The sequence below is a fragment of the Chelonoidis abingdonii genome, chromosome 21, assembly GCF_003597395.2.
Source record: "Chelonoidis abingdonii isolate Lonesome George chromosome 21, CheloAbing_2.0, whole genome shotgun sequence".
Lineage (NCBI taxonomy): Eukaryota > Metazoa > Chordata > Testudines > Testudinidae > Chelonoidis > Chelonoidis abingdonii.
The window spans coordinates 13,581,423-13,604,142 of NC_133789.1; the positions used below are offsets into that span (position 1 = coordinate 13,581,423).

The window sequence follows — 22,720 nt, forward strand, 5'->3', positions numbered from 1 at the left end:
GCAGCTGTCTATAGTGCCTCCTGTAACAGCTGCATGACAGCTACAACTCCCTGGGCTACTTCCCCATGGCCTCCTCCAAACACCTTCTTTATCCTCACCACAGGACCTTCCTCCTGGTGTCTGATAACGCTTGTCCTCCTCAATCCTCCAGCAGTACACTCTCTCACTCTCAGCTCCTTGCCTTCTTGCTCCCAGCTCCTCACACACACTCCTTCTCCTCTGGCTCCTCCCTGCCTGACTGGAGTGAGCTCCTTTTTAAACCCAGGTGCCCTGATTAGCCTGCCTTGATTGGCTGCAGGTGTTCTAATTAAAGTAGCTATCTCTACTGCCTTCTAGAAAGATCTTAATTGGCTCCAGGTGCCTTGATTAACCTGGAGCAACTGCCATTTGGTTACCAGGGTACTAGGGATTTGTTTAGCCTGGGGCTAACATACCTGTTTCTCAGTACTTTACTGTAGCCATCTGGCCTTGCCCCATCACAATGGGAAGACTCAGCTAGGGAAATCCCAGCACCCAAGTGTACACTCCCAAATCGTATCGACTTGTGCTGCACAGAGAACTGTAAGGTAAGCTCAGGAAATCCGCCCCCTCCCGCACTGTGGACGAAGATCTGCACAGCTGCCCCCACCACCGCCCCCCAGTTATGAATTCCACACACTGGTTTTAGAAAAAACAAAAACCAGGTTATTAACTACAAAAGAGAGATTTTAAGTGACTATAAGTGATAGCAAACAGATCAAAGCAGATTACAGGGCATATAAAACAAACACACAAACTGAGCGTAACACACCAGATAGGTAAGACATAAATTAACAAATTCTTACCCTGAGTGATGCACAGGCTGGCAGACTCTTAAGGCACAAGCTGCCTTGGCTTGCCCAGGTTTTCATACACAGGCTAAAGACCCATCTAGCCTGGGACCATCACTTCCCCGAGGTCACTCCTTGCCCATCAGGTGTTCCCAGGCGTGGTGTTGTAGGGAGAGTGAGGTCCCCTCATGATGTCATTGTCCCCTTTTCGTATCTTTTTCCTACTCGCTGGAAAGCTCTTTTGCTGTGTCCTGGGTCAGACCGTTCCCATTGTGCAGTGCTCGCTCAGAGAGGTTTCTGTTGCACACAGTTCCTGGGGTAATCTTGGTGCTTGTGGGCATTTCCTCAATGAGCCATTAACATTGTTTGGCCTTTTTACTGTTGTACCTAAAAGGCTGCTTGTGGGTGTTTTCAACCTCACAACCTGTTTCAGTAACACACACATAGCCAAACTTCATAACTTCACATACGACAATAGCACATATGGTCCCTTCTGACCTTAAGTCTATGAGTCTATGAGATATTATGGTCTAGCAGATCAAGACTTTTAGAATGACACCTCACAGGACATACTTTTTACAGAACACATCCTCATTACATGACATTGGAGTGTCACAGGGGGCGGGGGGCAATTGGTGAGAAGGGAGTGATACAGCCGGATTTGTACATGTCAGGAGGTGGGATACAGCATCCTGCATGTGCTGAGTCCTGGAAAACTTCTGTCTGGGAGAGTCCTAGACATGAATGAATGACAAAACTGCTCTGCTGCATCCAGCCTGGAGAGCCAGAAACTCGCCTCAGACAGGCTTTCTTGGGGTTTCTGTCCCGGGGCCCAGCTGAGAGCAGGGCCCCCTCGTGCCAAGCACTGCGCCCGATGCAAAGTGAGACGTCTGAGTGGATGAGGCAGGTCTGAGGCTCAGAGTCTGTATCAGAGCTGGGAACAGAGCCCAAGAGAGGTGAGTCCAGTAGCAGGGCATTATCCACAAGCTCAGTGTCCTCAAGCCCTCCTCACAGAACATCCCACAGGGATCTCAGGTAAACAGGGGGACATCCCCATCCGAGGCAGTGCCTCGTGGGGCTGCTCACACCCTTGCCTGGCCTTCTGAAGCAGTGTCCCAGAAATGTCTGAGATGTTCTGAGTGCTGGAGGCCAGTGGTTGGTGTGTGCTCATGAAAAGCTCAATGTGCATCCTCCTGGATGCCTTTCCAACGTGCTCCTCAGAGCTCATCACTGTTCAGCGTCTGCCAGCAGCCTGAAGCGCTCTCTCTGGCTGAGTAATGGAGTCTGAAACATATGCCTCAGGGAGTGAACAGTAAGGATCAAGGTTGCTGCCTGGGCCCTGCCATCACCTGGTTTGGCATCTCCAGGGGGACCCACCCTCTGGGCAACGGGTCTGTATTGCAAAGCCTGGGCCTTTGTGAACGGATGTGGTGCAATGTAATCCTCATCCACAACAGCATGCTCCCTTGGAGCTCAGCGAGCCTCAGCGCAGGAGCTAAGGAAACCAGCTTTGTCCGGAGTTTCTCAGTGACAGTGCTTGCTTGGCGTGAATTAAAATCAAACCAAATTTGTGGCACAGAGGCTGGGCTTTTCCACAAGGCTAGTGGATCCCAGATCCCACGGGAATCCTCTGGGAGTTGAGCCCCTAGCTCCATAAGGCTCAGTTGAATATATCAGCCAAATACTTTTGCTCCTCATTGTGGTTTACTGAAAATAGTGTTCAAATAGTAAGCTGTCAGTTTAAGAGTAAGGGGCTACATGGTCCTGCTTGCAGGCCAAAGGGCTCTGTAGGGAAGCATGTAATCTGAGTCAATCTGAAAAAACCCAGCCTAGAATAAAGCAAGGTGAGATGCGCTTCTGTGTTTTATGGAGCAGCCTGCTTTGTCTCTCTCTGGCATTGGGTTCCCGTGTGTTATCATTCTGAATTCTAAGCAATTAAGTCATGTTACGTTACAATCTTCCAGCAGGAGGATTTCATGTTCTTATCCACTTTCTCTGCATTACCCATGAACATAAAAATCATGGAACATCCCAGGAGGGGTCTTTAAAATGTAGAACCACTTAGAAAGTCCTCGTTTCATTCTGAAATTAGAATAAAACCCATTGTGGCTGGGAGTGTCGCCCTGCTCTGTGGCTGGAGGAACAACACAGTGCCAAGGCGAGGTGGGCTGAAAGCAGTAAATGCTAAACCCCAAGGCCCTCTTCTTCCGCAATAAGCATGCGCACATGGGGAATGCTAGGGTGGAACCCTAGAGTTATAATTAAACTCATAGAGCTATGCTAGTAAATCTCCCTGTGTACAGAAGCCTTTTAGGGTCTGGAAGGAGGTTTACAACTCTTCAAAGCTCTGTTTTTCATTTTGCCTTGATTTAATTTCTTCCCACAGCTTCTTCCTCACTCAGCTAATTGCATCTTACAATTCCATGGATGTCTTGAATCCATCGCCCAGAAACCAGGCTGCTTCTGGCTGCCACCCAGTTTGTATCTTCCCACAAGCCTGCCAGTTCATCAGTAATTCATTCTTGCCATATTATTAATCAGTGCCACCAATTCATCTCCCTACTACCTTCTAGCCAAAAGGATTGGAATTCACTTTCCAAGCCTGGCCTCGTCACTGAAATGCAGCCACCTCTGTAGTGGAACAAGGCAGCTGTTTAACAGCACGCAGAAGAGCTGCACAACGGCAATTGTGGGGTAGGAAATGAAGAAGCCAGTGTCCAGTTGAAATTGCAGAAGCATTTTCAGAAGGCAGAATGGAATTGCCCCAGTGGGGATTTGGCCAGGACCTGCTGCTAATGTCTTCATTCTTGCAGAAAGTGCCACAGGATCTTTCATGAGCATCTTAGGGGGATTTAGGGTCTAGCTTCCCTTCCACACAGTCACAGTTCCTTGGCAGGCGGGCAAGGACTCTGGGCCTGGTGCAGTGTGAGCAGAGGAGGGGTGAATTCCAGCTCCAGTGGAGAGACGCAGACGGCACAGAGACCCCTGCCAGGAGGGGCGCAGCGTGGGAAATCAGCAGGAGGCTGTTACGTGGGATGCGGCACACAGCCGCACTGCGAGGCCACAGATTCCACTGCCTCTGAAATGCAGCCAGCTCAGACACAGCCCAGTTTCACAGCATAGATTTAAGGCCCAAGAGAAAGCCCACGGAGGCAGTTAGTGGCTAGGCCCAAGACAGGCTAGGGAAGGGAGACCTGCGGGCTGGCAAAGCTGCCTTGTTATCTCTGACACGCCCGCTAGGCTCAGCAGGGCCCATGGAAGGAGGCTCCTTGGTGGCTTTCTTGACCATTTTATTGCTGCCCTTCAGCGCCCAGGGGCCTGCCCCTGCCCCTCTGCACCTGCTGTTGCCATTTGCATCCGAGGCAGGAGGGCACAGGCTGGGGGGTGCCAGTGCATGGGCGAGGGCTGTGTCCTGGCAAGGGGTGAGTGCTGCTGCTAGGTGCATGGGAAATCCAGGGGAAGGGAGTGTTTGCACTAGACTCCTGAGTGTTTGCTGCTCCTCTCCTGGGGCTGCTTTGAGGCGGGGGAGGTGTAACACAGCTCAGGGGGGCTTGTGTCCTTCCATGGGGCTGCACAGCATGTGCCCCCCTGAGAAACCCATGGGCCAGGTCCCCCTGGGGCATCAGCCCACGAGCTTCAAGTCATGCTGGCTGAGTGCTTGGCCCATTCACAGTGACACGCCCGGAGGACCCAGCCCATCACTAGATTGTTTGGGCCCCATCCTGCGAGGGGCTGCGGCGCTTAGCACTGCTGCCTGGCATGTCTGTGATCAGCCCCTGGGCAGACCCACCCAAGCCAAGTGGGTTCCCTTGAGCCCCGCCAGCCCCTGGGAAGGCCCCAAGGCCCTGGCAGAGGGGGTGTGGGTCACGCTGCAGGGCAAAGCCGAGCATCCTGACCTTGTGCCGGTCTCTTTTCTGACCCCCAGCACTTCCCCACTGGCCCAGTTGGCTGCTGCTCTGCTGAGATCAGACGACGGCCTCAGCTCCCCCCACAGGGGGACAGGGCACGAGGTGCCAGAGCCCGCCTGGCAGGGCTCTTAGGGTGAGGACTGATCTGTACCCTGGCTCGGCGTTAACCTGCCTCCAGCACATGCAGCTCCAACCTGGGCTGCACAGCAGAGCCGAGCTTGCCCAGCCCTTCCCCTTCTGCAGGGCCGAGCCCGCCCAGCCCTTCCCCTTCTGCAGGGCCGAACCCAGCCAGCCCTTCCCCCTCAGCAGGGCTGAGCCCTCCCAGCCCTTGCCCAACCCAGGCCCACCCCTCTCCTCCATTTGCAGGACCAGGGGGACTGACATGGGGCGGGGAGAGAAGGGAAGCAGGAGGGTTGAAGCTGCTCAGCTGGATTCAGATAGGGGATGCGGTGGGGGGGCTATTACTGCCCCTTCCTATGACCCCAGCCGGGCGCTGGCTTCCCGGCCCCGCCCTGCCGTGTGAGGGTTTCTCATTTGCGAGCTTGGGCTGGCACCATTGCTTTCCTCCCGGCAAGGGTACACGTGCTAGCCCCAGGAAGGCTGCTAGAACTGTGCCAAGCTGCAGTATCTGTCCGGGGGCAGGGAGCAGCTGAAATCGAAGCCGACAGGGCAGCAGCTAAGACCCTGGCCAGTCAGCCAGACATTGTCAGGGGAGCTCAAGCCTCTCCCCCGCCACTGAGCAAACACACGCCCCAGCCAGCACAGCACCCTGCACCCTCAGAGGGGCTACCTGGGCCCATTCAATCCTGCCCCCACGCCTCGACTGCCGGCGAGTGTCCCCTTTTAGTTGGTTCCATGCTAGAAGCTGGGCTGGGGCCCCCCAAGTGCGTGGCACGTCAGTTCCTCCCCAGAACAAGCTGCCCACGGCTACTGCCTGCGATTGCAACTGCAGCAGCAGCTCTGAGGGGAGCAGCTCTGTCTCTCACTCCCTGGGTCCTCTGTGTCCCCAGCCAGACACCACGGTAAGCGGGCGTCCTCCGTCCCCTGGCCTGGGAGAGCAACGGCGATCGCTAGAACCGGGGGCCAATTCCCCTCATCGATGCACCTTCCCGCACTGGGGAATAACTCCGGGTCCTTGCTGGGGCGAAGGAAGCCAAACAATGCCCTGCACCTCCCAGCCCGATCCAAGCCTGGCCTGCACTGCGAGCTGCCAGCAACGGGCTCCGGCTGCCAAGGCTGAGGCGGACGCTCGGGTGCACAGCAGCCACCTCCCCTGTGCAATCACCTGGGGAGAAGTCAGTCAAAGTCCAGCTACACGCTACCTTGGGGCCTGGCCACCCTGACTCGAGACCAGGGGTGCCACAGGGAGGGAGCTTGTCCGTGCTTGTGCGCTACACCGGGCTGGAAGGAGAGCAGGGTGCGCCAGGAAGGCTCAGTAGGGGGCACTGTTCTCTCTGGGTCAGTGCCCCACTAGCTCCTGTGGCAGGAGGAGAAGTGATGTGCTGACCACTGTCCCGACACGCGCTGCACAAGGAGAGGGGAGATCTCCCCTGTCTCTCCAGTTCCTCTCGTCTGCCTTAAGATCCCCTGGCCATGCACTGCTGACGCGGCAGCTCTGTGCCATGGGGCTGGGTGCTCTTACAGCCCCACCCTGGAGCGGCGCCGGGGTGAGTCCTCGGCTGTAAGCAGCCCTCCTGACTGAACAGCCCCATCTTACACCAGGCATGAAACCCAGAGCAGAGAGGGCAAAGCGCCAAGGTGAAGACCCTCTCTCAGATGTATGGGACAGTGTTGGATAGTGGTTAGAGCTGGCACTGGCACATGTGCATTCCTCTTCTGGCTCTTTCACACCCTCCCTGGGGTTGGTTGGGGAGCACTGCTTCCTCTCTCTGTGCCTCAGTTTCCCTTCAGTAAAATGTGGGTAATGACACTGACCATCCTCCAGGGTCTGTGATGTGCTTTCAGAGCCTGGGGCAGAAGGCACTAGAGACAGGCAAGGTGTTAATTGCATTAACTCTTCCCAGTGGGCCTCCTCGCTGCAGCTGGCTCACAGGATGAGTTCAGCTCTGTGGGGAGCCAGTCAGGACCTAGGCACAAGCAAGGTTAACAACAGCTGGCCCAGTCCTCAGCTTCTGTAAATGGATGCCACGCCTGAGACTTCAGTGAACCTGCCCTGGCTTACCCCAGCTGGGTTCTGGCCAGAGGTGAAAGTAAGCCAGTACGGTCTGGTATGGTGTACCAGCAAGAGCCAGTACACCATGCCAGACCGCACCGGCTTCCGGGGCGGGGATTTAAAGGGCTCTGGGCTCCCTGCCACAGTGGGCAGCCCAGAACCCTTCGAATCCTGCCCGCGGCTCCAGCGGCCGGGCTGGGGCCAAGATTTAAAGGGCTCAGAGCTCCTGCGGCGGCCAGAGCCCTGGGCTCTTTAATTTGCCCCTGAGCCCTGAGGGCTCCCAGCCACCTCTGCAGCTGGGAGCCCCAGGCTGATTTAAAGGCCCTGGGGCTCCCAGCCACAGCCAATGCCCCAGGACCTTTAAATCTTGAGAGGCCCCACCTCTTCCAAATGAGGCCACACACCCCTCAGGACTCCGGCAGTACTGGTATGTCCTGTAAGTTACTTTCACCTCTGGCTCCTGCCTAGTGCGTCCCGGGGCTCTGTGGGATTGGTGCCAGCAGCACCACGAGGGGCAAGGGGGGATGTAATTTAATTAACTCCTTTGCCTTGTGTACAGCAGGGGTCATTTCAAACACGCATCCAGGCTCTGCCCAGCACTCCTGCACATTGACAGGAGGGGATCCGAGGAGCTGGGGAGAGGACACGCAGGAGGAGGCCGGGGCAGGAGTCTGTTCGGTGAGGGAGGAGGGCGAAGTGCTGGGCGCGTGTCTGCAGCAGGACAGTGCCCCCCACCCTCCCCAGGGTGTGGTGCACACACGCAGCGAGGGCAGGCTGGGCAGGGCAAGTTAGTCCCTGAAGCAGGGCAGGAATAAGTGGCCACACAGCCAGCGTCTTTTCCCCCCGGCCCGCCACCCACGGGCCCTAGCCCAGACCTGGAAGAACCACGTGTGACGCTGAGCTGGGGACTGTGACTCTCAGGGAACACAGCCTGCAAGGCACATAACTGTCAGCGGATCAGTCAAGCTCCCCAGCTAACTCCAAAGGGGGCTGTGAACCTGGCCAGGCGTTTGGGCTGGAGGGCAGGGGCTGAGTGGGCAGAGGGCTGCTGCTGAATACTAGCAGCGGGATGGGGGAGACGAAACACAGAGGAAGGGAGGACAGGCAAGATCAGAGAGACCAAGGCGAAAAGCAAGAAAGCCAGGCAGGAGCTTGTGTGTGACTTGAGGAGCAGCTGGAGAACCAGCTGGGGTGCCAGTGCCACCTTTCTAATTGCTGGTACCCGGCCCCCCAAGGTCCTGCCTCTTCCCCCAGGCCCTGCCCCTTCTCTGCCTCTTCCCCCAAGACCTCAACCTTGTCGCTGGCTCCTCTCCTGCCTCCCCAATCACTGTCTGGATCATCTCCACCTCCCTGCCCCCCCAGCTGTGTTCCCTGTGCTGTGGGGCTGGAGTGGGAGCTGCTGCAGCCTGACAGGAAGTCTGTCAGGCGGTAGGAGGCAGCCCCGGCTTAGCAGGGTGTGGTGCAGGTGAATGGCCCAGCGCCTCCTCCTGCCCCATGGTAGCCAGACTTCTGGGGTCTGTCACACACTGACAGGTCCCTTATTCATCTGGACTTTCTGGTGAAAAACTGGGCACCTGGCAATCCTATGGCACCCGCACACAGGCCAAAAACCAGCCTGCCCCAATAAAACCCAGATGGGTGACAACCCTAGAAACAGCACTGGGGTCTGTTGGCTAAAGAGGCTTGAGGCTGTCAGCTAAGAAACTGTTCCCTTTATTGTTGGGTTCTCCTGCGTTTGGAGAAGCAGGACTTTGTCCTGTCTTTGCAAGTAAATACAACTGCATCAGATCAATACCTAACTATCACTGATTTGTGCTCCCAGCTAAAAAGTCCAGAGCCCCAAACCTTGGTTAGCTCCTCAGAAAGGGCAACGTATGCTTGGGACCATAGGCACCGACTCCGTGGGTGCTCCGGGACTGGAGCACCCCCAGGGAAACATTAGTGGGTGCACTGCACCCACTGGCAGCCAAGCTCCCCTCACCCCCACCTCCTCCTCCTCCTCTGAGTGTGCCGCATCCCCGCTTCTCCACCTACCAACCAGTGTTTCCTGCCCGGCCGCCGCCAAACAACTGTTTGGCAGTGTTAACACTGTGGAGTGGGAATGTGGCATGCTCAGGGGAGGAGGCGGGGCCGGGATTTTGGGAAGGAGTTGTAATATTGGCAGGGAGGGGGCAGAGTTGGGGCGAGGACTTTGGGGAAGGGGTTGGAATGGGAGTGGGGAAGGGGTGTGGCCTCATGGAAGGGGTGGAGTGGGGGGTCGTCGAGCACCCACAGGAAAGAAGGAAAGTTGGCAGTTACGCTTGGGACCAAGTGAAGAGAGCTCCTTGTGGCCCTGTGCTGGGAATGGCACTGGGGAAGGGGGCGGCTTTGCTGGGACTGGGTACAGCTGGGTTGAGGAATGAGGATATGTCTGCAAGGGGGCAGCCTGGTGGGGGCTGTGGGGGGGGGTTCTAGTGCACAACTATGCACATGTGGCTACAGGTGCACATGCGCACATGCAACATACAGTGCTTCCTGTGTGACGCAGGCTCTGTGTGACGCATTTCCCACCTCGGCTATTGGAGGACCCTGTGGCCAGGTGCCCAGCTGCTCTGGCAAGCATAGAATCATAGACATAGACCCATGGGGTTAGACGGGACCACAAGGGTCACCTGGTCTAACCCCCTGCCAAGATGCAGGATTTGTTGGGTCTAATCCATCCAAGACAGACGGCTCCAGCCTCCTTTGGAAAATCTCCAGTGAAGGAGCTTCCACGACCTCCCAAGGTATCTGCTCCATTGACGACCTGTTCATACAGTGAGTAAATCTGCTCTGGTGCAGTGTGAACCCACTGCCTCTTGTCCTGCCCTCTGTGGCAAGAGAGAACAACTTTTCTCCATCTTTTTTGCGGCAGCCGTTCAAGTATCTGAAGACCCTTATCATGTCCCCCTGTTAATCTCCTCTTTGCCAAACTAAATGTACCCAGTTCCTTCAGCCTTTGCTTGTACGGCTGCATTCCACCCCTTTGATCATCTTTGTTGGTCGCCTCTGGATCCTTTCCAGTTTCTCTATACCAGGGGTGGGCAAACTTTCTGGCCTGAGGCCCACATTGTGGTTCCGAAACTGTATGGAGGGCCGGGTAGGGAAGGCTGTGCCTCCCCAAACAGCCTGGCCCCCGCCCCCCATCCCACTTCCCATCCCCGACTGCCCCCCTCAGAAACCGCAATCCATCCAACCCCCCGCTCGTTGTCCCCTGACTGCCCCCTCCTGGGAAACCCCACCCCCATCACCCCCTGCTCCCTGTCCCCTGACTGTCCCGAACCCTATCCACACCCCCCCCCGACAACCCCCCTGGGATTCCCACCCCCTATCAACCACCCTCTGCTCCTCATCCCCTGACCATGCCCTCCTGGGACCCCTCGCCCCTAACTGCCTCCTCAGGATCCCACCTCCTTACCCCTGTCCCCTGACTGCCCCAACCCCTATCCACACCCCCGCCCCGACTGGCCTCCCAAGACTCCAATTCTCAACCCTCCCTGTTCCCCATTCCCTGACCGCCCCCCCTCAGAGCCTCCACCCCATCCAACTGCCCCATCCTCCCTGACTGCCCCCCAGAATCCCCCGCTCCCTTACCCAACGCCCCCGCTTCCTGCCCCCTTACCAGCAGCAGAAGCTGGCAGCCGGACACCTGGCCAGAGCCAGCAGTGCTCCCCACACTGCCCAGCGGGAGCAGCAGGCCAGAGCAGGGACCGCAAGGGGACAGCAGGGGAGGGGCCGTGGACAAGGTTTCCCAGCTGGGAGCTCAGGGGCCGGGCAGGACGGTCCCATGGGCCGTAGTTTGCCCACATCTGCTCTATGCCCTTTCTATACATTGGTGACCAAAATTGGACAGAGTGCTCCAGCTGACGCCTAGCCAGTGCTGAGTAGGGTGGTGCTATCACCTCCTGTGAGCTGCACACTGTGCCTCTGTTCCTACCCCATGCCCCTCATTGCCCGGCCGGTTCAGATGGTCTCCCAGGCACAAACCCACCGGACTGTTTATCTTTCACCAAGGGGCACGTTTATTTCCCTCTTACTTAATAACACTTGTGCAATGCAGACCCTGCCCTCTCGGAGCTGCCTTCTGAGCCCCACTGGAGCTGCCTCTTGTTTCCTGGTTCCTCCCCTTCTATTCTCCCCAGTAACCTTGTTAAACCCAATGACTGTCATCCAGGGGCTCACAAGCCCCTACCAGAGAGAGTACAATTGCCCCCAGCTGGGCCTGCCTCTTTTCCCAGGCTGGAGCAACGCCAGTGATCAGGGTGCTGCTGATTGCGCCCTGTCACAGTAACCCAAAATTGTATTTGCTCTTTTTGCAACAGCTTGGCATTGCTGAGTCATGGCGTGGCTGTGAGCCACCACAACTCCCCGATCCTTCCCCGCAGTGCTGCCGCCGAGCCAGTTATCCCCCAGCCTGTACTTGTGAGTTTGGTTGTTCATCCCTGAGTGTAGCACTTTACATTTGTCTTTGCTGAATTTCATTTTTGTTATTTGTAGCCCAGTTCGCCAATTTATCAAGATCCCTCTGAATTTAACTCTCTTCTCCAAAGTATTAGCACCTCCCTCCCAGCTTTGGGTCATCTGCAGACTTGATCAGTGAGTTCTCTATTCCGACACCCACATCATTAATGAAGATGTTAAACAGCACCAGACCCAGAACAGATCCATGCAGAGCCCCACTTGAGACCTCGCTCAATCTGACATCTTTCCACTAAGAGTTACTCTGTCTGTGGTTGTTTAACCAATTAGGTAGCCACTTCATGCTCGTTCTGCCACGCCTGCATTTCTCCAGCTGACTTGTCAGAATGTAATGTGGGACTTTGTCAGAAGCCTTGCTGAAGTCCAGGTATATGATGTGCACTGCATTCCCCCTATCCACCAAACCCGTTACCCCGTCAGAGAAGGAAATCAAGCTGGTCTGGCAGGATTTGTTCTTGGTAAATCCTGCCTGGCTGCTAGTGATTACCCCTCCATCCTCTCTGTGATCGCAATTGGAATGCTTTATACATTGCTTTAGTAGCTTCCCTGGTATCGAGGTCAGGCTGACTGGTCTATATTCCCCAGCTCCTCCTTTCCCCCTTTGTTAAAGATGAGCACTAGATTAGCCCTTTCCCGGGCTTCCGGCACCTCTCCTCTGATCTGTGAGTTCACAGGCCCTGACTTTCTGATTTCCCTGGGGGTAGTCGACCTCTGCTCCGCTCCAGGCCCTGCCTCCACTCCACCCCTTCCCCCAAAGCCACACCTCACCCTGTCCCTTCCCTCCCCTCCCCCACCTCTTCCTGCCCCATTCCACCCCTCCCACGAGCGCACCCCACCCTCACGCCACCTCTTCCTGCCCCCGCTCTTCCCTCTCCCCTCCAGTGCCTCCTGCCCTCTGCTGAATAGCTGATCAGAGGCAGGTGCGAGGCGCTGCAGGGAGGGGTAGGAGCTGATTGGCAGGGCCCGCCAGTGGAGTGCTGAGCACCCCCTTTCTTTCCCTGTGGGTTCTCCAGCACTCACAGAGTCGGCGCTTATCCATGAGTTTGCAATTATTGCCAGTGGCTCCCAGGTTTCTTCAGCTAATTCCTCCAGCACCCTCAGGCGAATAGCATCAGGCCCTACTGATCTGAATTCATTCAAATTGGGGAGAAGTTCTCTGACGTGTTCTTCACTTTTCCCGACTGGCGTCCCCTCCCCATTATTGGCTACGGTAACTTCACTAGTCATCTAGTCACGTGCTATTTTTTGAGAGAAGACTGAAGCAAACTAGCCATTGAGCAGCTCTGCCTCCCTATCATTGTCCGATACCAGTTCAGCTTCACTGAGCAGCGGATCCCCATGTCCTGGAGCTTTCTTGTTTGTCTGAGGGATTTGTAGAATCTCTAACGTTCCTTGCCAGCTGTAACTCATTCTTTGCCTTGGCTTTCCTGATTTTGTCCCTACACACTTGCACTATTCCTTGGGAACGTGCCCCTCCGTCCATTTCCTGTATGGATCCCTTCGGGGCGGGGTTCAGCGGAAAAGCTCCTTGTGCAGCACATTGGCCTGCATCATTTCAGTGGAGCTGCACCATTGACACATGCTGAGTGTCTGGCTCTGTCCCTTGAATGCCTCCATTCCCAGCCCAGTCTGGGAGCTGATCAGTGATCTGTATGTTGTCTATATTATTAGCCTTGCCAGACTGTCCTGAAATCCACCCCCCACCCCCAGACACACAGGCTGTTCCCTCAGAACTTCCCATGACACTGATGATAAACACTTGACATATTTCACTCTCTCCCCCTGCCTGGGTGGGCCACATTTTGCAAGGAGTCTGGGTTCTGTTGCCAGCTCTGCCACTGACCTGATGTGTGACATTGGGCATGTCAGGCCACAACTCTGTGCCTCAGTTCCCCCATCTGTGCATTTAAAGGGGAGATTGTGATGCTTAATACGTGAGTCTTTGCCAAGTGCTTTGAGATACTTCCCTGGCAGGAGCTGAGGAAGAGCAAACTATTTGTGTTGGCAGAGGAGCCTTAATGGCATCCTTTGGCTCCAGTGGGTTTTCCCAGGTGAGCATAACTCAGTCTAATTCCCAAGTCCACTGGGGGGAGGGTGGGGGAGAGAGCTGTGCTGGGAATGGGAAGCGTGTGAATTAGCCCATGCACTGCAGCCTGCTCGCACAGACGCAGGCTCGGCGGGCTGCTCTCACAGATGCAGGCTCGGTGGGCTGCAGAGGTTCCCAGTTCCCCCATGCATGGCTACTTTAATTTTTAGTTTCTAATCTAATCCCTGCCCACACAATCTCTGCCGTCTCCTCAAGGTCACGTCCTCTCCAGCTCCAAACCCTTTTTGTTTCGAACAAACAAACAAAATGTCCACGGGGAAAGTGCTTTCACCACCGCGAGGGAGAACTCCCTTCTCCACCCAGTTCTCCAGGGTCACGGGGTGAGTCATGTTCTCTATGCTTGACTGGGCAACAAAGTGACATAACATCCCCTGCAGGACACGGCTGCTGAGAGGGGCTCGCTCACATGCTGGCGTCAAGTGCACGTTTTAACCCCAATGCAGCGTCAGCAAACAGCATGGGCCAGATCCTCAGCTAGTGCAAATCCTGACTCCAGTGGAGCAACCAGTCTGGCCCACTGACTCCATTGGAGCAACACTCATTTACACCAGCTGGGGAGGAAGTTTGGCACCCTTACCGCTGTGGTGGCATCAGCTGCGTAAGCTGAGGGGGCGATAGGCACTGCCCTGGGGAAGGGCCTGTCTGCGCATGGCTCCTTAGGCCCTGTTTGGTTGTGCTGAGCTCCAGTGAAAGGTCTCAGCAGGATCTGGAGCTGAGAAGAAACCCCTGCCCCCAGATGTTTCCAGAGCCCCAGCGCGCAGGCCCATAGCAATCGGGGAGCAGCCACAGTGTGGGGAGCTAGCGCTGAGCGCACTCTGCACCTGCCATCCCCGCAGAGCCCTGAGCGGGCTCCCTCCAGCCCAGGCTACAGAGCCACACGGGACTCTCCCTCTCACGGCTGCTGTGAGCTGTCTCAGGCGGGTGGGGCTGGGCACTGGATTCGAGAGCTTAGGGCATGAGAGACGGGCTCTGAGTGAGGCTCCTGCTGGCACCCAGCTGCTTCGGGGGAGGATCCGAATGTGGAGGGACAAAAGCCAGAATGGGGGCTCGGGGAGGGGAAAGAGTAAATTGGGACGAGTCTGGAGAGAAAGTGAGACTGGGACAAGAAGCTGGCGAAGTGCAGACTGACGTGGGGGGTCAAGGAGAACGGGACCGAGCCAAGGAGCAGGGGAGGGAAGAGTCAGGGAGAGGTTGGAGGGGATGATGTAAAAAGGGTCAAGTATGGGGAAATGGGACAGAAGCCTCTGTGCACCCTACAGCACACCCCCTCCAGAGCCTGGAATAGAACCCAGGACTCCTGAGTCTCACCATCCTGCTGTCAGCAAATACCCATGAAACCCACTGTCAGCAAATACCCATGAAACTCTAGGACTGGTGCACATAGAGGATGACAACCTACTACTGTTACCAGTTACTCCATTAGCTCAAGCAGCAGTGGCCTCCACAATGGAGCTAAAGGTTTCAGCCCTGCTGAGGACATGATGGAATTGCTCTTTTCTCAGTTTGCTTTTGTGAAAAACACACAAATTACACACACACACACACACACGCACACTCTCTCTCTCTTAAAAGAGCGTTATTAAGGCTGCATGCCTTGTAGTTGTAGCAGTGTCAGTCCCAGGTGTTGTGCTAAGCAATCTGTCCCACTTGCCTTTTGCTGTGGTTTCTTGCCCAGCCCTAAGAGCTCTGGGGGCTCGAAAGCTTGTCTCTCTCACCAGTAAGAGATGTTACCCCCCGCGCACCCGTTGTCTCTTGGATATTAAGGGTGCAGAGTCTAGCCCTCGGAAATGGCAGCATGATACAGGCGTTAGCGACACAATCACTGGCTGTTTTTAATGATGTCCCTGTGACAGTCTCTGTGTGTCGTTATTGACATGGCTGACCACAGCACCCAGCAGCCTCAAATGAGAGCAGGGCAGGGCCCCATGATGCTCTGGCCCAATCCACGAGCCCTTGCTGCCTGCTGTGAGATGGGTCCAAAGGAGACTCTCCCCGCTCCCCCACTGAGGGGGGCCTTTGGGAAAGTGCTCCCCTCCCCCGGCACTGCCTTGGCCCAGGGAGGCTGCTCACTCTCCCTCCCCTCTGCTGCAGCCTCGGGGTCCAGGCCAGGGTGTCTGAAGGTGCCATGCTCCAAGGGCGCCCCAGCCTGGGCAGGACAGCCACGGGTTAAGCATTCCCCTGCGTCCTTATTATCGCTACTATCTCCTCTGCCAACAGACAGTGCCCTGCAGATGCTGAGCTGTCAGAACAGGGCTCGGAGCCACCCCCCCACCGCAAATCACATGCTTGCTCCCTATCAGCCTCAGACATGCTCCTCGCCCCCCTTCCACTCTGGATCTTGTCACTCTGGGTTTATAGTCTCCAACTGGGGGAGCCCAGGAGTGGTGACAGCACAGGAGCAAAGCAGCTGAAGGCGGGAGAAACAATGCCATGCCGCCCAGCTCCGCAGCCCGTCCATCACTCCCAATCACATCAGCCCAGACCCCGCAAGCAGGGATCGGCATGGGACCAACGATGCCTTGTGCTGACCCCTGCTCTCCCTGCCCCAGCCAGCTGGGCAGAACCCGCACTCCCTCCCCAGACTGCTTTGGCTTCCAGTGGGGGGACCAGGGAATGTGACTGCCCCCAGTGGGGGACAGACTGGCTAGGCGAAGACCACCCTAAAATCATCCCTCCTCCCCCCCCTGCCACAGAGCCTTTGTCCCCCTGTAATTCTTTAGCTGTCATCAAGCAGCGTCTCAGCCTGGCCATGCCTTTGACACAGGCTTCACGGAGCCGGGGAGTGGGAAGATCTGCTCACAGCACCAGAGCTGAGCTGGCCTAGGACACCCAGCCAGGAGCAGCTGCTGGTGGGGCTCCAGGGGTTGGCACAGCAGGAGACTTGGGAGTCACTTGTAGCAGGGAAAGGGTGGGCAGTGCCCAGGGCCATGGGTCCCAACCTCAGGGGTTGGGTTTGAGCGCCGGTGCTTCAAACATGAGCCTGTGGCTTGGCTGGCTCCCTCCGCTGGCTGGCTGCTCCATGCTCCCGCACAGCCACTTGGGGTCGCTGGGCTGCGGCACAGGGCGTCTCTTGCTGCTGCCTCCTGTGCTGCTGTCCATGCCCTCAGTCACCCACAGAGCCCCCCAAGATAGGGTGCCTGCCAGCAGCGCCCTCTGCCAGAGGCTGGGGCAGGGAAGGGGGTGAGACGCTGCTGGCTGGCAAGGGCAGTGAGCTAACACCCAGAGCCTGGTGCCAGCCACCCAGGGTTCTTTCATTTGGGGACAGCATCTCCACTCCTCTTACTCACATTGCTGTCACCCCAGCAGGTTGCCCCAATTTCACTGCACAAGGCACTGGTGCAGCCTCCGTTCCCGAACACCAGGCAAAGGGAATCATAGAAACATCAGGCTGGAAGGGACCTCAGAAAGTCATCAAGTCCAGCACCCTGCGCTGTGGCAGGACCACCCTGGACGGCTTTGCACAACTTGTTTTTAAATTCTTCCAAGGACGAGGACTCCACGAGAACTTAACTTTTGAATTCTAATCCTGTCCTACAAAGTGCCAGCAACCCCTCCCGTCTTGGCGTCATCTGCAGATTTTATAAGTAAACTCTCCACTCCATCACCCAAGTCATGAATGAAACTATTGGATGGTACTGGACCCAGACCTGACCCCTGCGGGACCCCAGTAGAGCCATGGTCCTAATTTTCATCAAACTATTGGTAACTACTCTTTTGAGTGTGGTCTTTCAACCAGTTGCGCACCCACCGTATAGTAATTTCATCTAGACCAGAGGTCCCTAGTTTGCTTATGAGAATGTCACGTGGAACTGTGTCCACAGCCTTACGTGAGAGTGGGCTGTGGCAGGCAATCAAAGAGGGGCTTATTAGGAGCCAATCAGAGCCCAGTCTGGGGACAGCCAATCAGGGCCAGGCTCAGACATATATAAAGGCTGCTCAGCAGCAGCGCAGTCAGGCTGTCCCAGGCTTCTGAGAGGGGAAGATCAGTTGCTAAGGGTGGAGACTAGCACTGCAGACAGAGCAGTGCTGGCCAGGCTCGAGGAGGCTAGGGAGCTTGAACCCGTAGCCCCCAGGCTGCAGGCCCTGAAGGGAAGGGCCTAGTGGGTGCAAGGGGCTGTAGGGGAAGCGGCCCAGGGAAACAGACAGAGGAGGGGAGAGGAGGAGGACAGCGAGGTTGATGCCAGAGGGTCCCTGGGCTGGGACCCAGAGTAGAGGGTGGACCTGGGTCCCCCCTTCCCCCCTTGCAGTACACCCAGCCATTGGCCTTAAGGAGCGGCCACTGTACTATGCCAGATCCCTGACAAGAGGGATTGCACTCAGAGGGCAGTTGGACCTGGTGGCTGGGGTGTAGGACTGCTGATCACCAACCCCCGGAAGGGGGTGCAGATGGACTAAGGGGGCATTGCCGGAGGGCTGTGGCCTTGAAGAGGACACTGCTGAGCAGGGAACAACGTGGGTCCAGAGACGCCAACGGAGGACAGAAAGACAGATGGGACACCACCAGGAGGGGGTGCTCTGCTGGACAGAGCTAATTCCTGGAGTCACCAGCAGGAGGTGCCAGGGGGTGAGTCCCACTCTGTTACACATGACTACTGCTTCCCCCATCCACTAGGTCAGCAATCCTGTCAAAGAAGGAAATTAAGTTGGTTTGGCCTGACTTGTTCATGACAAATCCATTCTGACTATTCCTTATACCTGTATTATCCTCCAGGTGCTTACAAACTGTTTAATAATTTGTTCCAGAATCTTTCCCACCTTGTCTCTCCTGAACTCCTTTTCCCCTTAGATTTTCTTCCCGTGGGACCATACCTATCACTTTCTCTGGGTTTGTTAAAGATGGCTTGTTCGAAGTCCAGTGTCCTTATTCTGCTCCTCTCACTGAATCTGGAATCTCTCATTGTATGATCACTGTCCCCCAAATCACCTTGTACCTTCAGATTTGCTACCAGTTCCTCCTGGTTGGTCAGAATCAAATCTAACGTGGCTGTTCTCTTGGTTACTTTCTGGAACAAAAAGTTGTCCCTGGTCCGTTCCCAGAACTTACTGGAGATTTTGTGTTTTGCCCTATGACTTTCCCGCCAGATGTTGGGGTCCCCCACTCCCAGCAGGTCCTGGGTTCTGGATATTTCTGTTTGTTTTAGAAATGCCTCATCCACCTCCCTTCCTGATTTGGTTGTCTGTAATAGACCCACACCAAGACATCGCCCCTATTTTTAATCCTTTTATCTTTACCCAGAGACTCTCAACTGGTCTGCTTCCCCTCTCCTTCTGGACCCCAGAACAGGTGTACGTATCCTTTCTGTACAATGCAGCCCTATGCCCCTTTCCCCTGCCTGTCCTTCCTGAACGAACTGGGCCCTTTATACCAATATTCCAGCCATGAGACTTATCCCACCAAGTCTGTGATGCCGATTAAAACATAACTTAGCTCATGTACAATACTTCCAGTTCTCCCTGTTTATCCCGCATTCTCTTGGCAGGCTGCAATCCCCACCTGAGGGCCCCACTCCCCCCTGGGCTGGGCCGGAATGAGGTCTCCTCCCTGAGAGCCCAGGCTGCAGGACTGGATCTCTGGAGAGGCCCTGCTGGGACCATCTATCTGTCTAATGCATTTCTGACGGGTCTGTCTGGGCACCGCCCACTAACATCGCTGTCTGCCAGTGGGCACCAGACTTGCACCCTGCCAAGTGTTTCCTAGGTGGAATCACTCCTGGCGGTTGCCTTCCCAGAGCCCCTGACGAGAAACCCCCTCCACCCTGGCAGTTGGGAATTTCTGTTCTGGGGGATCCTCCCTGGCAGCCCCACCCCTCGCAGCGGTGAGGAGAGCAGAGATGGTCCCCAGGACTGCCTTGCTCCGACCCACTGACAGTGTTCACGGGCCGACTCTGGCGGGCATCCGCTGCCAGATGGGGAGCCATGGGCACCCCATGTGCTGTCTGTGCTCTGCCTGTCCTGCCCAGACCGCATGTTGAACCCCAGCAGCGGGCAGCCCGGGAGCCGCCTTGCCATGGCCCAGCCTATAGGATGCCAAAGTCTGGCTCAGCCTGAGTGCAGTGTGTGGCCTGTGCCTAGCTACAGTGCCGGCTCCTGTGTCTGCAGGGACGCCCAATGTCACAGCGCCCGGACACGCCAGGTTCAATGGGGTGCACTGAGGGGAGTTTACAAGGGCTTGTCATAAACAGATAGCTAAGGGTTAATGTTTCCTTTACCTGTAAAGGGTTAACAAAGGGAACCACACACCTGACCAGAGGACCAGTCAGGAAACCGGATTTTTCAAAGCTCAGGGAGGGAAGTTTTTGGGTGTGTCTTTTGTCTGTGCTCTCTCGGCTATGAGAGGGTTTTTCTATCTCCAGGCTTCTCTAATCTTCTGTTTCCAAGTGTAAGTACAAAGGCAGAAAAACAAGAGGCTTATTTGGTTTTTTGTATTTACATGTGTGTAGTTTGCTGGAATGTTTAAATTGTATTTCTTTTTGAATAAGGTTGTTTATTCATATTTTTCTTTTAAGCAATTGACCCTGTATATTGTCAACCTTGATACAGAGAACATTTTTATGTCTTTCTTTCTTTTTATATAAAGCCTTCGTTTTTAAACCTGTTTGAGTTTCTCTGGGTAGGCTAAGGACGAAGGGAGGAAATTCTCTTTGTGTTAGATCTACGGAGGTGGATCTGAACAGCCTCAGGGAAGAAAGAAGGGGTAGGGAGAGATACTTAACTCTGGGTTGTTTTTCAAGGACTGAAGCTGTAATCTTCCAGGGGAGCCTGGGAGGAAGTAAAGAGAAGGACAAGGGGACACAGGCGTTTTTCCTTTGTGGTTAAGACTCAGGCTTCTGAGTCTTGGGGTTTTGGAGCACCAGAGAGGAGCAAGCTCTGGAATCAACTGCTGGTGGCAGCGATATCAGATCTAAGCTGGTAATAGCTTGAGGGTTCAGACTTGCTCAAGTTTAATCCGCTAAGGTCAAATCTGAAGTAGGAAGCGATGACAGGGCTGTCTAACAAACATGATAGCAATGCACAAGCGCATCCCCACAGCCACCCAGGCACATGGAGACCAGGGACACAAGGCTGCCGTGCCAGGCATGAGCTCCCTGCACTGAACAGCGGCACCTCACAACCCTTGTCACTTCAATTCCACCTGCTTCCACTTGCTCAATTCCACCACCCACATCTGCATCACTCGGGTCTGGTTGCCACGCCCACGTGGGCTAAGCCAGCTGACATGCAAATTTTCCATTCTCCCAGCGAATAATATGGAGAGGGCTGCTGCGCTCTGCACACCACAGCTGGGAGAGTCACCAGCCATGCGTTGAGGTCGAGTGAGGTGAAGCTGGGGCGCTGACTCTTGCCATCAGTCACAGCCGGCTCATTAGGCCTGGTCTGTATCTGTGGTAAGCTGCCCCTGCAGGGAAGGGCTGAGACACACATCCCCCATACTTGCGCGGGCAAGGGATCTCAGGTCGGCATCCACTGTTGGTAGATGTTTGGCTGTGGTGTGCATGATTTCTCTGAAGTGCTGCCAGCCTGCACAGACAGCCTGCGAACGTGCACCAACCTCAATGAGGGAATCTCTAACAAACAATGACGACAAGCATCAGTTTGTATAGAGGCGAAGAACACTCGGCCAGGTTTTGTTGAGTTGACAAAGCACAGTACTATATCATCGCTGGCTCTACTAGGACCATTAATATAGTGTATTATGCCGTAACAATAGGATCATCGCAGTGAATGAGAAAATGTATAACTTCATCCGCATCGTCTCACCTCCCATTTGTTTGTGTGCCTGTGGAATTTGATTTCTTTAACTTTTTTGCATTCATCCCACGTCAGACAGTCACGACATCTAGACCCTGAACCTCACTGAATGCATAGATACATCATATATACAACAAGTATGTGAGTAAGATGATGGCGAATCCTTAACATATGTAACACTGCCATTACCTTATCCTCATTAGCAAAGAACTAGTCCCTCGGTGTAAGAACATATGTAGCTGATAGTTTGGTATATTGATCAAAACTCTAGCATCCCGCACCGACCTTCTCTTAGGAGGGCCACTGTGTACTTCAGTGTGAGCGTTGGGGTGGCAGAAGGGCTGTTGCAATGCTGGGTATCCTTAATAGGTTGGTACCGATACTTCAGCTCTCACTATAGACACCTGCAATGATGCTTGGGTGAGGTGCCACGTGTCGCAGTTAAACTGTTATCTAAGAAATTGGAGTGTTTCTTTTGAGCAATACCAAACCCAATTAGCTTGCCACCAAGCATTCGCTGAATCTTTCTTATATCAGCAACACCTGACCACTACTTTAGATCTATGGCCTCTGACCCATGGCTTATAGTGAAGCCCATCCCTCTTTGGTGTGGCAAGCAGAGCGGGGGAGGAAAAACGGGGCCAAGCTTGGCTCTCCATGACGACACAAGACGTCTCCTGCCTCGACTTGAAGACCTGCGCCTATAGCCTCCTTGTGGCATAAGTCCAGGAGGCGTTATTGCGATAACAGCCGATTATTGCGAACCAGCCGGAGCCCCAGGAGATCACGGAACCCAATAGGGGCACATACGAACTAGGAGTGGGTGACAATACCACGGATGGAGCTGATAAATACTCCTTTGACTGAGTGCTGGGGTGCATCCTCTATCTAGCTAACAGGTCTGATAGCACATCTCCTATCCACTTGGTTTGCTGCGCACCCTACTAGCCTCGGCTCGTCTAGGGTCTTCGGAGCTCACTAATTCGAAAACGATGTGCCCTCTCGCCCAGGTCACAAATTGAAGTCTCACACTGAGAAAGTAGTCACTTATGTATTATAGCGGGGGTGGTGGGGAGGGAATCACACTGGTCTGAAAATTATTGGTCCTTTAGAAGTGTTGTGTGAGCTGCTGGAGTCACAGACACCCACACACTCACCATTCGACATGTCCGCTTTTCAATTATCTTCTCGAGATTCCCTCGGCCACAGTACTCCAGAGGCCGGGTGAGCCAACTGATTCTACAGGTTGGCACAAAGGGAGCCACCGGTATGGCCACCGTACTCCGATTCATGCCCAAGGACCCTGTGCCCAGCAACCTCTGCTCCTAAGTTAATTCAGAGCCCTGTTGCTTGACGCATTCGGGTCCCTTCCTACCTAAGTATCCATAACCAAAGAGGGTTTATACAATCGGCGAGCTTTCTCGCTACCAGACTCTTGCGGCTATTTCACAAACCTCCTGATGCCAATTGCTCAATC

General features: G+C 55.1%; 1 protein-coding gene across 1 annotated transcript in view; it reads right to left on the bottom strand.

Moving 5' to 3' along the window:
• Positions 1–22,410, bottom strand: part of C1QL1 (complement C1q like 1) — a 106,225-nt gene extending 83,815 nt beyond the window's left edge. The window contains 1 exon segment of the mRNA XM_075059819.1: positions 22,401–22,410. Within this exon segment, the coding sequence (XP_074915920.1) occupies positions 22,401–22,410 (10 nt within the window).
• Positions 22,411–22,720: the final 310 nt, after the last annotated feature.